This window comes from Heptranchias perlo, chromosome 28, assembly GCF_035084215.1.
Source record: "Heptranchias perlo isolate sHepPer1 chromosome 28, sHepPer1.hap1, whole genome shotgun sequence".
In the NCBI taxonomy this organism is placed as follows: domain Eukaryota; kingdom Metazoa; phylum Chordata; class Chondrichthyes; order Hexanchiformes; family Hexanchidae; genus Heptranchias; species Heptranchias perlo.
The window spans coordinates 17,060,083-17,075,390 of NC_090352.1; the positions used below are offsets into that span (position 1 = coordinate 17,060,083).

The 15,308-nt window shown below is 42.3% G+C and overlaps 1 protein-coding gene across 2 annotated transcripts in view; it reads left to right on the forward strand.

Moving 5' to 3' along the window:
• Positions 1–15,308, forward strand: part of tyw1 (tRNA-yW synthesizing protein 1 homolog (S. cerevisiae)) — a 160,863-nt gene that overhangs the window by 70,393 nt on the left and 75,162 nt on the right. For both annotated transcript variants that reach the window (XM_068008146.1, XM_068008147.1), the window contains exons 12-13: positions 12,146–12,323; positions 14,564–14,699. In XM_068008146.1, the coding sequence (XP_067864247.1) occupies positions 12,146–12,323; positions 14,564–14,699 (314 nt within the window). The remainder of the gene's footprint in view (positions 1–12,145; positions 12,324–14,563; positions 14,700–15,308) is intronic.

Genomic DNA, 15,308 nt, shown 5'->3' on the forward strand with positions numbered 1-15,308 from the left:
CACTTTGGGACGTCGTGAGGATGTGAAATATGCTATATGAATGCAAGTCCATCGGTCCGTCCGTCCTTCCTTCCCTCCCTCCCTCACTATATAAACTGCATAAACTGATTTTTCCTAGATATATAAATAATTGCAAATAAATTCTGACTATTAATCAACTGACCATTGAGGGGAGGTGTTGTGAGATTACCAATTCCACATTAAGTTGCTGAAGTATATATTGATAAAAGTTCAATTATTTATTGAAATCAACAGTTGAACTTCTTGACTGTCATCAAACATTTTATAGCATGAGTGAACATCAATAAATAATTGGGTGCTCTGAATAACTAGTTTCAGCAGTCAGGTTTTACTTTAGTTGATCTCCAAATACTCAGTGGTGAAGCAGAATTGATTACATTGAACAGAGTAATTCATTGAGTACTTCACCTGTCCTGAATTCATATTTTGATTATTCTTCCTGGCACAATCTCAACTCCCTTCTCACTACCTGCTGTTCTAAGACCCCACTATTCTTACCCTGCATCTTGACTTTACAAAGTGCACTGTTTACCTCTCAGTCTGGGCATCACCCTTTATAGTCTTCTAATTTACTCTTCTAATCCAGAACTCTCCAGTATTCTCCATCCCCCTCCCCCCACAACAACTGGTAAATAAAATGATACCTGTATTAAAAGGATATGAAGGAAGGAAGAAACAACTTGGAGACCAGAAATATTTCCTCACTGATCTCCCAGGTCATTCTATATTATTGATTGTTAAAGCTTGAGGGAAAATTTTAATTAGAGCAACTTTGTTAATGCAGTTCTTCCTCATTCAGTGAAAGTTTGAAGAACTTTCACGAGATGAAGTTACTTTTTTGCTGTTAGTAGACCTAAAACTTCAATAACTAGTATTTAAAATTGTAGTGGAAGTTCCTAGTTGGGTTCCAGTTTGAGCAGTTGATGAAATAATCTAGCCAATTCTCAAGGTCATGATGTTGTTTGAGTCAGCAGGATATTAATGGAAATTATTGAACATTTAGGACCTTGCTGTCCTCCCGAGCATTGCAATCACTGAATTAGTTCTACTGTTGCTTGAATGTTAAATTTGATAGATGCACTTGTGATGATCCTTACCAGTGGTCTAAGGTGGCAGGATGCTTCGTAACAGGAGAGTGTTGCACCTAAGGGACGGAATAACTGACGTTTATCCCTATAGCAAGATAATTCATGTGGTTGTGCACTGAGCAGCAGAAATGTCCATGTTATTGTGTGCAAATTGCTTATTCTTCTTTCTAGCTAAAAGAGACTGCATCATAACAACACTAAAAGAAAAATTCAGAAAGTCAGATTTCACTTTTACAAACCTATGGGAATTGAACCCTACCCAATTCATGCATCTGCTGGCCACAATGAAGCTTCAGTCAAGATAAGCAAGAGAGAGACTGTTGTAATATACACTTGGCACAGAATTTTGCTGTAATAAGTGCAGATTGTTTTTCTGTAATGCCAACTTCATCATCTCCAGTGCCCTCTGCAACAGGTTGCTTCCTCTTCAAAGGGGTCAATCCTTGAAGATTTGCCACACCAACCCCTGGCACTGTGCACAGTGTTTTCCTGAAAGACAAATGCAGACTGAAGCATAGCAGGCCTCCTGAAATTATGCAAGTTAGCTGACCCTGAAAAATCTGCCTGGTCTTTGCTTTGAATTTGACAGCCATTTCTGGTACCTTCTAGTACTTCTGAGGCTGGGTCTTGAGCTGCTGTTTGGCAGCTGCCATCCCAAGGGTCCAAGCTATGCCTGGGCAAGAGACACCTGATGCTTCCTTGAAAACAGGAATAGGAACAGCAGAAAATTCAGCACGAAGACTGAGAAAGACCTAGAATGGCGACCAGGAAAGCAGTAGGTCTGGTGGGGCTAGGTATAAGGAGAGTTTGGGTAGAGTCCAGAGCCATCTGGGGAGTCCCACAGAGAGGCTGGCTTCAGAGTGGGAGCATGGGATTTGATTGCTGTAACCACATGATTGATAATACTGACAGTCACATGGTTATCAAGAACTGCCAAATTGCTAGAAGAGGACACATTTGCTCACTTGGCCAGTTAGATTAATACAAGAGAATAGCTCACTCAGTTTTTTTTTTGCAATATATGTAGATAACGTGGGTGTTTTATATTGAGGAAAGCATTGAATAAGTCGGGCGTCACTATTCAACTTAGGAGAGAACCAGTTACAAATATTGAAGCACTGCTAGTGTTACATTCAATACTGGAGATTTAGGCGAACAAGATTTACGCACTTTGGTGCGTAATCTTGTTTGCCGTGGTGCAAACCCAGTAGAGTTTCATTGGATGGAAATCATGAAGTCCAAATAAGGGAAATACAGAGTACAGGATAAAATGTCCTGATCGGAAATCGATCAGCCACTGTTATCATTAATACGTGACTATAATTTTGTACCGAATGGCATTCTGCATTTAGTTTTGTGTCTATCAGCACACATGGCTGTTACTTTTTGTGTGTTTTCAAATCAAGTGGAAGGGAGTTGTGTGAAAGTAAAGCAGGAAGCTACTTTGTCCTTTAAAGACAACCTTGTCTCACCCTGTACCATTTAAGAAATGCAGAGTACAGTAATGCATTCATTACAAATGATATAAGGCTGTGCCAGGTAATAAATTCAGTGTTGACATGGAACTTCTTCACGCAAAGTGTGGTGCATTCTGTAGCTACGATGGGGACTGCAAATAAAATAAAGTAGTACTCTAAATATATTGTAGCTGAGACAAGTTGGATGGATTTATTGATAAGGCCCTCTTTTTAGGTATTAAGTGTTAAATATGATTGTCCTTGACAAGAATGTGCATTAATAAGTATGCAGTAATCTGAAACCTGATAATATTTACAGAGGTATTCATGAAATTCAATAAACAGGTTGTTTAATCTGATTGCAATGTTTGATAGAAAATAAGTTCTATCCATATACATTTTACAATATGTACAATTGTACATTGGGTGTCACACTTTATTATCCAATTTGATATTTTTATAAAACAGCAATAAATGAGAATGAAGTAGTTGAGTAATGAACAACTGAAAAGCAGACAAAGTGGTTGTAAATCTACCAATGAGGAGGCACTAAGTATGCGTACAAGCAAAGAGTTAAGGATGAGCAGCCAGGAAAATCTATCATTAAAACAAATTGGAAGTTGAACCAATCAAATCACTCCAAAAAAAAATTGTTAAGTTAGTTTGAACCTCCATGTTGAATTTCCACAGAGAAATTTTACACATAATAACGTAAGGAACCAATTTTAAAAAAAGAGAACACTTCTGAACAAAATTCTTATTCCTACCCCATGGAGTTAGTTGTACAGTGTTGTCAATCCCTGGAAAACATTTTCTTGGAGAGGCATTCTGCTGGGTCTGTAGCTTAAGGCTCAATATCTGTCTGTGGCTGCTTTTTATGCTGCTCACAGCCACTGTCTCTTTATACTGCCTATACGTTGTCTGTTTTCCATGCAACCATAGATGCTTTTTAATCCTGTCTGCTGCCTCAGCCAGTTCTGCTCCCAAGAGCCTGCTTTCGCTACCCCTACAGCGGTGACTTCTACTGCCGACATAGCAGTATTGACCATTGAATACTCTCCCCTCTCCTACCCCCCACGAACTAGCTTTCTCTCCTCATTCCTGGCAAACATCACAACTCTCCTCCTACCGTGCTGTCAAACCCTATGCCCTGCTCAGAAGCAAAATACTGCAGATGCTGGAAATCTGAAATAAAAACAGAAAATGCTGGAAATACTCAGCAAGTCAGGCAGCAACTGTGGCGAAAGAAACAGTTAACGGGCTCGATATTAGCAGGGCAGCGGGGGGTCGACTGGGCGCGTGGGTAACGCGCCCGGTGAAATCAGTGTGCTTCGCACAGAATCGCAGGCTAATTGGAGCCACTTACCTGTGTTTCCGGGTTTCCCGCTGGTAAGCTGCACGGCGGGCTGACTGCGCAGCAAGGTCTGTCAGCTGGAGGCGCCCTATTTAAAGGGGCAGTCCTCCACTGACTGATGCTGCAGAAGTTAGGAAAAATTACAGCATGGAGCAGCCCAGGGGGAAGACTGCTCCCAGGTTTAATGATGCCTCACTGCAGGTATCATTGGATGGGGTGAGGAGGAGGGGGAGGACAGAGATCTTCCCTCCGGCGGGCAGGAGGAAGCAGCCTGTCTCTGCCACCAAGAAGGCCTGGCTCGAGGTGGCAGAGGAGGTCACCAGCACCACCAACATATCGTGCACCTGCATACAGTGCAGGAGGCGCTTCAATGACCTAAGTAGGTCAGCCGAAGTGAGTACACTTACTCATTCCCCTTCCCTCCGTCTGCCACATCACCACCCCCACCCCACACCTCCTTCTGCACTGCCAATGCTACTTTATCATGTCACCCCTCACACCCACTCAAAGCTCATCCTCATCGTACCTGCACTTACTCACCTCGCCGGTACTCATCCCACCACTACCACTCAACCCAATCCTCATACAGTCTCATGGCTCTATCTCATACTCACCTTCTCATGCATCTCTTTCACGGTCAGCCTCACCCAACCTGCCACTACCTGTGCTGCAGCCATAGGGCATGCATGACATGTGCAGTAGGAAGTGTAAGGCAAACGTGTCGTGAGCATGAAGGGGATGCACAAGGGTGTTTGAGGGTTTGTCATGGTGTTTACCTATATTTAATTTCTGATCAACTCACATAACATATTTTATTGTCACCACTACTGCCACGTCTTTGCGAATCTTGTCTGGTTTGTGCAATAATGCCCTTTCCTGAGGATCACTATGAAGACCCACAACTGATGCCACCCATTTTGTCACTGCAGAGTGGGTGTAGGTGTATTTGCAGGGCTCTTTTGTGAAGACGACTGAGAGATGTTGGCAATGTCCCCGGTGGCACCCTGTAAGGATGCGGAGGAGAAGTTGTTGAGGGCAGTGGTGACTTTGACAGCAACAGGTAAGAAGATGGTGCTCGGGCCAGCCGGGAGCAGCTCGGCATGAAGGAGGCTGCATATGTCCACGACTACATGTCGAGTGACTCAGCCTCAGTATGCACTGCTGCTCAGAGAGGTCCAGGAAGCTGAGCCTCGGTCTGTAGACCCTGTGGCGAGGGTAGTGCCTTCTGCGACGCATCTCTCTGTGCGGTTGCCCTCCCTCCTGCTGTGCAGGTGGATGTGTCACAGCACTGTGTTGTGGGGCTCCACATGTCAGAGGTGGACAGCGAGGCTGATGACGCTGTTCGTCCTCCGAGGAGGTCATGACTGCAGCCACGTTGGCCCCCATCCAGAAGATGTACATTTGAAGGGGTCAGCAAGGTAGGTACATGTGTCTGGACACCGGGGTGGAAGTTTGTGAATTTTATTGTTAGGAGGAGGGTGGTGGAGGCCAAACTTTGTCCAAAGTGACAGAGTGGCCTCCTGCAATGAGTGAGGGTCTCCTCTTCCCCCTCCCCCCCCCTGTCAAATGGACCTTTGCAGCTGCCACAGGCTGATGGCTGCAACACGTCCATTTGAACTGGGAGTATTTCCCCCAGTACGGGAAACAGTCTCAGTTCATTTCAAAATCCCAGCCCTCCTAAAGTATCAGGTCTGTAAACGACCTGAAGTACCTGTTTAAGTACTTTAAGTGCCACCCCGCTGGCTTTAATTGCCAGTGGGAGTCCCACATGCAGGGGCTGCGTGCGCATGTGAGCGCGTCACTGGGGAACCCGGAAGTGGGCGGATTTTCGCAACCTCCCCGCCACGAACACACCCGATCGCGGGTGCGAAAATCGAGCCCAATGTTTCAGGTCGATAACCCTTCGTCAGAACTGGGAGAGGTTAAAGATTTAACTGTATTTAAGCAAGTACAGAGCCAGGGAGAGGGGAGGAGAGGAAATAACAAAAGTGAAGGTCTGTGATAGGGTGGAGGACAAGAGTGATTAAATGGCAAAAGGGAAAATGATGTAAGGCAAGAAGGGTGGTAATGGGACAAGTTAAGAAACAAAAGATGGGTCGAGGTAAATGGCAACAGCAGAACCATTACCAGCACCTGCTGTCCACAAAAAAACAATGGGAGCAGTGGTTATGATCTGAAGTTATTGAAATCGATTTTGAGTCCGGAAGGTTGTAAAGTGCCTAATTGAAAGATGAGGTGCTGTTCCTCGAGCTTTCGTTGGGCTTCATTGGAACAGTGTAAAAGGACAGAGAGATCAGGGTGGGATTGGGACGGAAAATTAAAATGACAAGTGACCGGAAGCACAGAGATATGCTTGCTGACTGAACGGAGATGTTCAGCAAAGCGATCACCCAATCTGCATTTGGTCTCCCCGATGTAGGGGAGACCGCATCGTGAGCAGCGAGTACAGTGTACTAAATTGAAAGAAATATAAGTAAATCGCTGTTTCGCTAGGAAGGAGTGTTTGGGGCCCTGGACAGTGGGAAGGGAGGAGATGAAAGGGCAGGGGTTGCATCTCCTGCGCTTGCACGGGAAGGTGCCGTGGGAAGGAGAGCGGATGTTGGGGCTGATAGTGAGAATCCTTAGGCTTAGGGACCCTAAAAGAATGCTGACCTTACCCCTTGCTAAATAGTTCACGACCACTGTATTGCAACATGCTGAGGGTCGAACAATAGCATTCATTATAAAGTATCCTGTTATGTCCTAACAGTGCAGGTGACTTGATAAGACATTGTGCAACTGGAACATTCTGTGGTTTGGAGATGATTGTCTGGTTGAATTGTTTACTGGACATTGTGCAGCTGGAACAGGTTAATGATTACCTTGACCTTTAAGTGTTTTGAACCAGGGCATGACTACCAGAATGTGTACATGTACCACTTATGATTGGCTCCTGATAATCTGCTGTTATGCTAATGTTCTAGCTGTAAATGTATAAGAATGCAACACATTGAATGTAACTTTGCCTTTCTCTACTGGATTCGACGGACTCCGGTAGGAGTCACTGGGGTGCACGAGAGTAAAGCCCCGCGGAAAATAAAGATGTGTTTAATTCTGAAGGTGTGTTCGAGTCAGTGTTTGCTGAACCAGACTGAGGGAAAAGAATCCAGATCAACAATAGAAGAATGGACCAGGGTGTTGGGGGGGGGGGGGAATGGTCCCTGTGGAATGCTGAAAGGGGAGGAGAGGGGAAGATGTGTTTGGTGGTGGCGGAAATAGCGGAGGATGATACGTTGAATGTAGACGCTGGTGGGGTGGAAGGTGATGTCAAGGGGGACGCCATCTTAGTTATGGGAGGGAGGGGAAGGGGTGAAGGCAGATGTGGGGGAAATGGGACGGACATGGTCAAGGGCCCTGTCGAGGGCCTATGCTTTGCTCCTCAATGTTGCCAGATCCAGTGACCCCTTCATAGTAATGCTAGACCTTGTAGCCTACTCTGCCATAGTATGAAACGCTGTGGACCCCTCTCTAATACTGCCTGATCCTGTGGCCCCCTTCATGTTAGTGCCAGATCCTTTACCCACTCCCCAGTGCTGACTAACCTTGTGGCCTCTTTGTAGTGTCAGTGTGGAAAGATTATTATGGTAGATAAAGAAATTACAGAGTTGCTTAATTAATACTTTGCTTCAATATTTACAGTTTAAACAAATATTCAAAGGCTTGTGCATGAGGAAGCAAAAGGGCAATCAATAAATATATGCATTAATAAAAAAACAGTTCTTAAGATGCCAAGTAAACTAAAAATTGTTGTCAGGACCAGAAGATATACACTCCAGAATTCAAAAGGAGGTTAGTGAGGAAATAGCAGAGCTGGTAGCAAAGGATACATCTCTGTTTAAAAACGGGAACAGGGATAAACCAGACAACTATCTTCTGGTTAACAGTAGAAAAATTTCCAGGGACCAAAATTAGAGAAAAAATAAATGTGATCAATAAGGATATGTGAAGGGTGGATCATGTTTGACTAACCTGGCTATTGAGAGAACAATAGAAAGTATTTACAGGTGGGATATAGTAGATCCAGTTTCTTTGGACTTCTAGAAATCATGTAATAAAGTGCCACTTGAGAAATTGGTTGAGTAAATTAGCGCTCATAATATAAAAGGGAAAATGTTGGTGTGGATAGATTGACGGTTAGGGGCATAGGACCAGGAGTAAACCATTCAGCTCCTTGAGCCTGTTCTGCCATTCAGTTAGATCATGGCTGATCTGTATCTTAAGGCAGGAGCAAAGGGTTGTGGTAAATGTGTAATGCTCAGGCTAGCAGAGGGGTATCCCAGAGATTGGTGTTGGGTTTGCTTTTGTTCTCTACCTATCCCTCTCCACCTTCCCTTTCCCTCCCTCTCTCTCCTCCCCACTATCTCTCTCTTTTACCCCACCCTCGCCCTCTCCTTCTCTTCCCTCACCCTTCCTTCCTCATATACATGCATCTTCATGTTAAAAAATCACAGAGCTACTCAGTTTATAAAATACACACTAAATATAATCTTTACTGAAATTTGTTCTCCAGCTTTTGAAAAATCCAAAAATGGTAGAAGCTAAAGAATATCTTGCTGCATTTCAGCTACTAAATGGTACTGATGCATCCTAGGGAATTGGATGCAATGCACATCTCGGACTGCACGTTCTAAATTCAGCTAAAAACATCACCGCTCTGGGCAATAATATCAAGCCCTAGACCAGGTTTTTGGTAAAGTCTGAGGCCTTTAAGTAATGAGCTTCAATGAAGGCATTAAAAGGCACAAAAGACAATTCAGTTCATAAATCATCCATGCAATATGTAATTTTAATTTTTAAAATGTTATTTAAAACCATATTTTGTATCATAGGAATTTCAAAGACTAAAAAATGGTGGGTCATTGTTGACTTTTTTCTTCGGTCTTTCATTTTAACTGCTATGCGATGCTTTTCTCAGTGCATAAATCTTATGCTTATAACACTTTGCACTCTAGACCTTTCTGTATTCAGGAAGGAAAAAAAGGACAGATCAGGCCTAGTCAGAAAAGGTAGAAGAAAGCAAGATTTAACTTTGAAGGCAGTGTTCTTTGCCACCACCTTTATCCTTACATAACCTTTCATCATCAGAGCTTAATTATAACACAATCTCATTTTAAATACCTCAATCTGACATATAAAGTAGCCCACTTTCAAGTGGCTTAACCAATTAAAGGTAATTTAGTTACATATACCCCATGCCAAGGTGCCACTCAAGCACACCAACATTTCTTTGAAAGTTGTAACTGCCAATCGGTGGGAGCTTTGGTAAGATAGCATACTATGCTTTTCCATGTAGGAAGAACAAGGGGGTCACATACTGCTTGGATAATAAGAGTCTAAATGGGGTAGAGGAGCAGAGGGATCTGGAGGTACAGTTAAACAAATCACTAAAAGTAGCGACGCAGATTAATCAGGCCATAGAAAAAGGAAACCAAGCACTGGGGTTCATTTCTAAAGGGATAAAATTGAAAACAGAGAAGTTATGTTAACCTTGTATAGAACCTTGTTTAGATCACACTTGGAGTACTGTGAACAGTTCTGGTCTCCATATTATAGAAAGGATATAAACGTACCAGAGAAGGTGCAAAAAAGATTTACTAGGATGATACCAGAAGTGAGAGGTTATACCTCTCAGGAAAGATTGAGTAGGCTCATTTCTCCAGAAAAGAGAAGACTGAGGGGGTGACCTGATAGAGGTCTTTATGATTATGAAAGGGTTTGATAGAGTAGACGTGGAGAAGATGTTTCCATTTGCGGGAGAGACCAGAACTAGGAGCCTTAAATATAAGATAGTCACTAATAAATCCGATAGCGAATTCAGGAAAAACTTCCTTACCCAGATAGTGTTTAGAATGTGGAGCTCTCTACCACAAGGAGTAGTTGAGGCGACCAGCATGGATGCATTTAAGGGGAAGCTAGATAAACACATCAGGAAGAAAGGAATAGAAGGATATGCTGAAAGGGTTAGATGAAGTAGGAAGTAAAGAGGCTCATGTGGAGCATAAACTCCAGCATGGACTTGTTGGGCCGAATGGCCTGTTTCTGTGCTGTACATTCTACGTAATTCTATGCTGATAACAGAATCACAGTGACATCTAAACAATGTCTTCACTCGCAAACTGTTTTGATAACTTTTATCCAAGGTACAATGCTGTTTGATCAAGGAAAAGAATCTTTGTTGGTGTCATCAATTTCTATAAACGGTGAACGGCCATTTTATATGAATACTGGAATCACATAAGGGAATGAATTAACCTCTTTTTGAACATAGCTATATTACAACCCTTGATAAATATTAGCAGTTACAAAGAAAATTAAAATGTAGACCTAGTTTACTTCTTGTTTTACTGTGTATAACAAGCGTAAGACTTTTTGATTTCAGCTGGTTATTAAAAATTAAGGTGATTATATTTTTACAACTGGAATTTGTAGTGATGAACATCAGAAATAGGAGCAGGAGTAGGCCATCCGGCCCCTCGAGCCTGCTCCACCATTCAACAAGATCACGGCTGATCATCTACCTCAATGCCATATCCCCATATCCCTTGATGCCTTTAATATATAGAAATCTATCGATCTCTGTTTTGGATGTACTCAATGACTGAACCTCCACAGCCCTCTGGGGTAGAGAATTCCAAAGATTCACCACCTGCTGAGTAAAGAAATTTCTCCTAATCTCAGTCCTAAATGGCCGACCCCTTATCCTGAGACTGTGACCCCTGGTTCTAGACTCCCCAGCCAGGGGAAACATCCTCCCTGCATCAACCCTGTCGAGCCCTGTAAGAATTTTGTATATTTCAATGAGATCACCTCTCATTCTTCTAAACTCTAGAGAATACAGGCCTAGTCTACTCAATCTCTCCTCATACGACAATCCCGCCATCCCAGGAATCAGTCTGGTGAACCTTTGTTGCACTCCCTCTATGGTAAGTATATCCTTTCTTAGGTATGGAGACCAAAATCATACACAATACTCCAGATGCGATCTCACCAAGGCCCTATATAATTGCAGTAAGACATCTTTACTCCTGTACTCAAATCCTTTTGTAATAAAGGCCAACATACCATTTGCCTTCCTAATTGCTTGCTGCACCAGCATGTTAGCTTTCAGTGACTCATGTACAAGGACACCCAGGTCCCTTTGAACATCAACATTTCCCAATCTCTCACCATTTAAAAAATACTCTGCATTTCTGTTTTTCCTACCAAAGTGGATAACTTCACATTTTTCCGCATTATATTCCATCTGCCATGTTCTTGCCCACTCATTTAGCGTGTCTGTATCCCCTTGAAGCCTTTTTGCATTCTCCTCACAACTCACATTCCCACCTAGTTTTGCGTCATCAGCAAACTTGGAAATATTACATTTGGTCTCCTCATCCAACTCCTTGATATAGATTGTGAATAGCTGGGGCCCAAGCACCGATCACTGCGGTACTCCACTAGTCACAGTCCGCCAACCTGAAAAAGACTTGTTTATTCCTATTCTCTGTTTTCTGTCTGTTAACCAATTCTCAATCCATGCCAGTATATTACCCTCAATTCCATGTGCTCCAACTTTGTTCACCAACCTCCTGTGTGGGATCTTATCGAAAGCCTTCTGAAAATCCAAATACACCACATCCACTGGTTCCCCCTTATCTATTCTACTAGTTACATCCTCAAAGCACTCCAATAGGTTTGTCAAACATGATTTCCCTTTCATAAATCCATGTTGACTCTGCCAAATCCTATTATTATTTTCTAAGTGTCCTGTTATCACATCCTTTATAATAGATTCTAGCATTTTCCCTACTACTGAAGTCAGGCTAACAGGTCTGTAGTTCCCTGTTTTCTCTCTTCCCTCCTTTCTTAAATAATGGGGTTACATTTGCTACCCTCCAATCTGCAGGAACCATTCCAGAATCTATAGAATTTTGGAAGATGACAAGTAAAGCATCCACTATCACTATAGCCACCTCTTTCAAAACCCTGGGATGTAGATCATCAGGTCCTTGGGATTTATTGACTTTCAGTCCCATTAATTTCTCTAGTACTACTTTTTTACTAATACAAGCAGGAGGTCAAAGAAATTAGTTTGTTTTTAATGTCAAGAAAGTTATCTTAGGCAAAATAATTCCGATCCAAAAGTTCAAACCTACCACAAATGTGTTAAATTAAAGTCTTACAAATATCTGTTGTTTTTGCAGGTGTACCCGGAGTAAAGGCTGAACGCTTTGCGGAGGGCATGGTGGTGAAACACTGTGCATTGTCATTAGTAGGAGAGCCCATCATGTACCCAAAAATCAACCAACTTCTAAAACTTCTGCACCATCAAAAAATTTCCAGTTTCCTAGTAACAAATGCTCAATTCCCTGAAGAAATCAGGTGAGGATGATCTATTAAATTGGCAGCCTTTAATAGATGAAGTTCTGATACATCCAAGAAAATGAACTTGAAAAAGAACTATTTTTATTTTTTAATTACGGAACTTTGTAGGAAAGGGATTGTTAGTTACTGGGTTTTAACTTTTTAGAAAATTGTACAGTGAAGAGGAGAAAAGATCTCTTGCAATGCAAGTTTATTTATCGAGCATTTATTTTGTTTTCAGTTAATTAGATTAGCATATTTAAACAACCTAACACCTCCTTCAGGAAAAAAATGTTAGCAGTTACTAAGAAAATTAAAATGTAGACCCAATTTACCTCTTGTTTTACTGTGTATAAGAAGTGTAAGACATTTTGATTTTTGATTTCAACTGGATATTAGAAATTAAGGTGATTATATTTTTACACCTAATTTTATAGTATTGCCGACCACCTGGTTTTTGTTTTTAATGTTAATACAATTGTGCAGAACTGTTAATTTACAGAAATGTAAACAATATAAGCACAAATGTAAAAGGTAGCTAGTAGATTTACGAGTTTTCTGCTTTGCGTACCCGCTGAGACACTGCCAATTTGGGTACAGAAATCAGGAGGCAAATTTTCATCGCACCCAATATAGTCACACTGATAGCATAAAATGCTAATTTAAAGTGAAAATCAATGAGGAATAGCGTAATAGAAGGAAACTTTGGATTTAGACCAAAAGTATCTCTCTTTAATGTTTATTACAGGCATTGAATAAAATCTGTTCAGATACTATTCTGATCTTTGCTCTTTCGAGGTTAAAAAAATACATTTTTTATTGGTCTTAATATGTAGAATTGGTTAGAATCCAATCATATGGGGCATGATTTTTACTCTGAGCCGGATACCCCACATGACCGCAGATATTAGTGTGGGGAACCGGACGCGAATTGAATGCGTCGCAATCTCTGATCACAACTCAATTGAAGGTGAGTATTTGAACTTCCAGGTTTCCCACGCGCCAGGCAGCCAGATTGACAGGCTGGCTGCCTGTGGGCAGTGAAAGGAGCTACAAATCAGTGATGGGGGCGGGAGGGAGAGAGACATCATCGGTACTGCAAAAAATTGTGGGGGGAGGGGGTGTGAGAGGTCAGCCAGCATTGGAGATTGGGGTGGGGGGAGGGACAGCATCGGAGGGGGCATCGGCTGATTGCGGGGGTCCTGTCAGCAGGATGAGCTTGTTGAGCCTGGATGAAACACTCCTGCTCCTCCGGGCCCACAAGCAGCGCAATAAAAGCGTTCACCTCATGGATCCGGCCCTTCCCGCCTGCTTTCACCTGACATGAATCGGAAGCGATGGGAAACCCGAACAGGTAAGGTTAAATTCATTTAATTTTTGTAATACACAAAATATTAAGTACGTCAACTATTTCAACGAGGTACATTGCCCCTTTAAGTATCAGCCCGCTAGCTTTAAGTGGGGGCGAGACTTCCTGGTGTCTGTGGTACACACACATGCAAACCTGCCTGGGTTAAACCCAGAAGTGGCCGCGTTGGAGCTGGGAAATGGTCCCGCTCCAAATTCTACTATTTTTACTGCCCACCCGTCCCCAACCCACCTGTTCCTGGGGGTTAAAATTACCCCCATGGTCTCTGAGGCTTAGATTCGAATCTAGTTCAGAATCAGTCTTCTCTAAGGACCCTATGTGAAATAATCTTGGACAGTCAACCAACTTTAGAGACAGCTGCGAATTTAATGGTAAAGGCTGGGGTTAAGTGAGTGGCAGGTAGGTGTACCTCTCTGGTTGGTTTCCTGCTCTAAATAGAATGGGAAGTACTAGCCTACCGTTCCTGAGTGGAGAGGAAGAAGAGACACTCTTGTAGCCATGGTGTTGATATGGATGGTTCAGTTAAGTTTCTTGTTCAAGATGGTCATTGCTTGGCACTTGCATGGCATGAATGTTACCTACCTCTTGTTAGCCCAAGCCTAGATGTTGTCCAGGTCCTGCTACAGCGGACATGAACTGCTTCATTATTGGAGGAGTTGTGAATGAACACTGGAATCATCAGTGAACAGTCCCACTCCTGACTTTATAACAGAGAGAGGATCATTGATGAAGCAGCTGAAATGATTGGACGGAGAGTGCTTCCTTGAGGAACTCCAGTGATGCCCTGGGACTGTGATGATTAGCCTCCGACAAGCAAAAAACTCTCCTCTGTTTGAAGAAAAAGCTATGAATGAAATAATTTGCTCAAATTTTATTTTTCTTTATTCAGAAAACTTGATCCAGTTACTCAGCTTTATGTCAGTGTGGATGCAAGTACTAAGGATAGCCTGAAGAAAATTGATCGTCCTCTCTTCAAGGATTTTTGGCCACGGTTTCTTGAGTCCCTGAAGGCCTTGGCAGACAAGGTATAGAGATTATTGATTCAATTTTACAAGTTTGTATTGCAACTTCTGAATATATCAGTGTGTCATCTTGCTATTTAAATACTGGAGAACTGGAAAAATATCTTTGACCTTTTTTGCAAAAGGAACTTGAAATTGATTTTTCAAGGGAGTTGAATACTAAGCCAAAGGGCCCGGTAGTCAGTTTTTATACATTAATGCATTTAGAAGCATTGTTTTTATTGGCATGTTGTAGTGTTCTTCAGACTTTTTTGACCACCTCATTTTCACTGCCACTTTCTCCAAAAAGTCTATATATCCACACAAAATTTAAACCTTCACAGCTCCTGGTCTGTTATCTCAAACCAGTACAAACAATTGATGGTGCTCTGTATGCTAATATCTGCTGATAAATCTAACTGACTAAGAGCTTCAATTGTTTTCATAACTAGTTGGCATCTGCCTGATGGATGGATTATAGTAAGCCAGAAAATAGTTCAGATCTTGCCATCAGTTAGATATACAAATGTTATGTGCCAAAATACAGTCAACAGTCTGTTCTATTAATATTTACTTGCTATGTGTAATCTCACTAGATTATACTCAATATAAATGATTGCAGTGGAGGAAGAT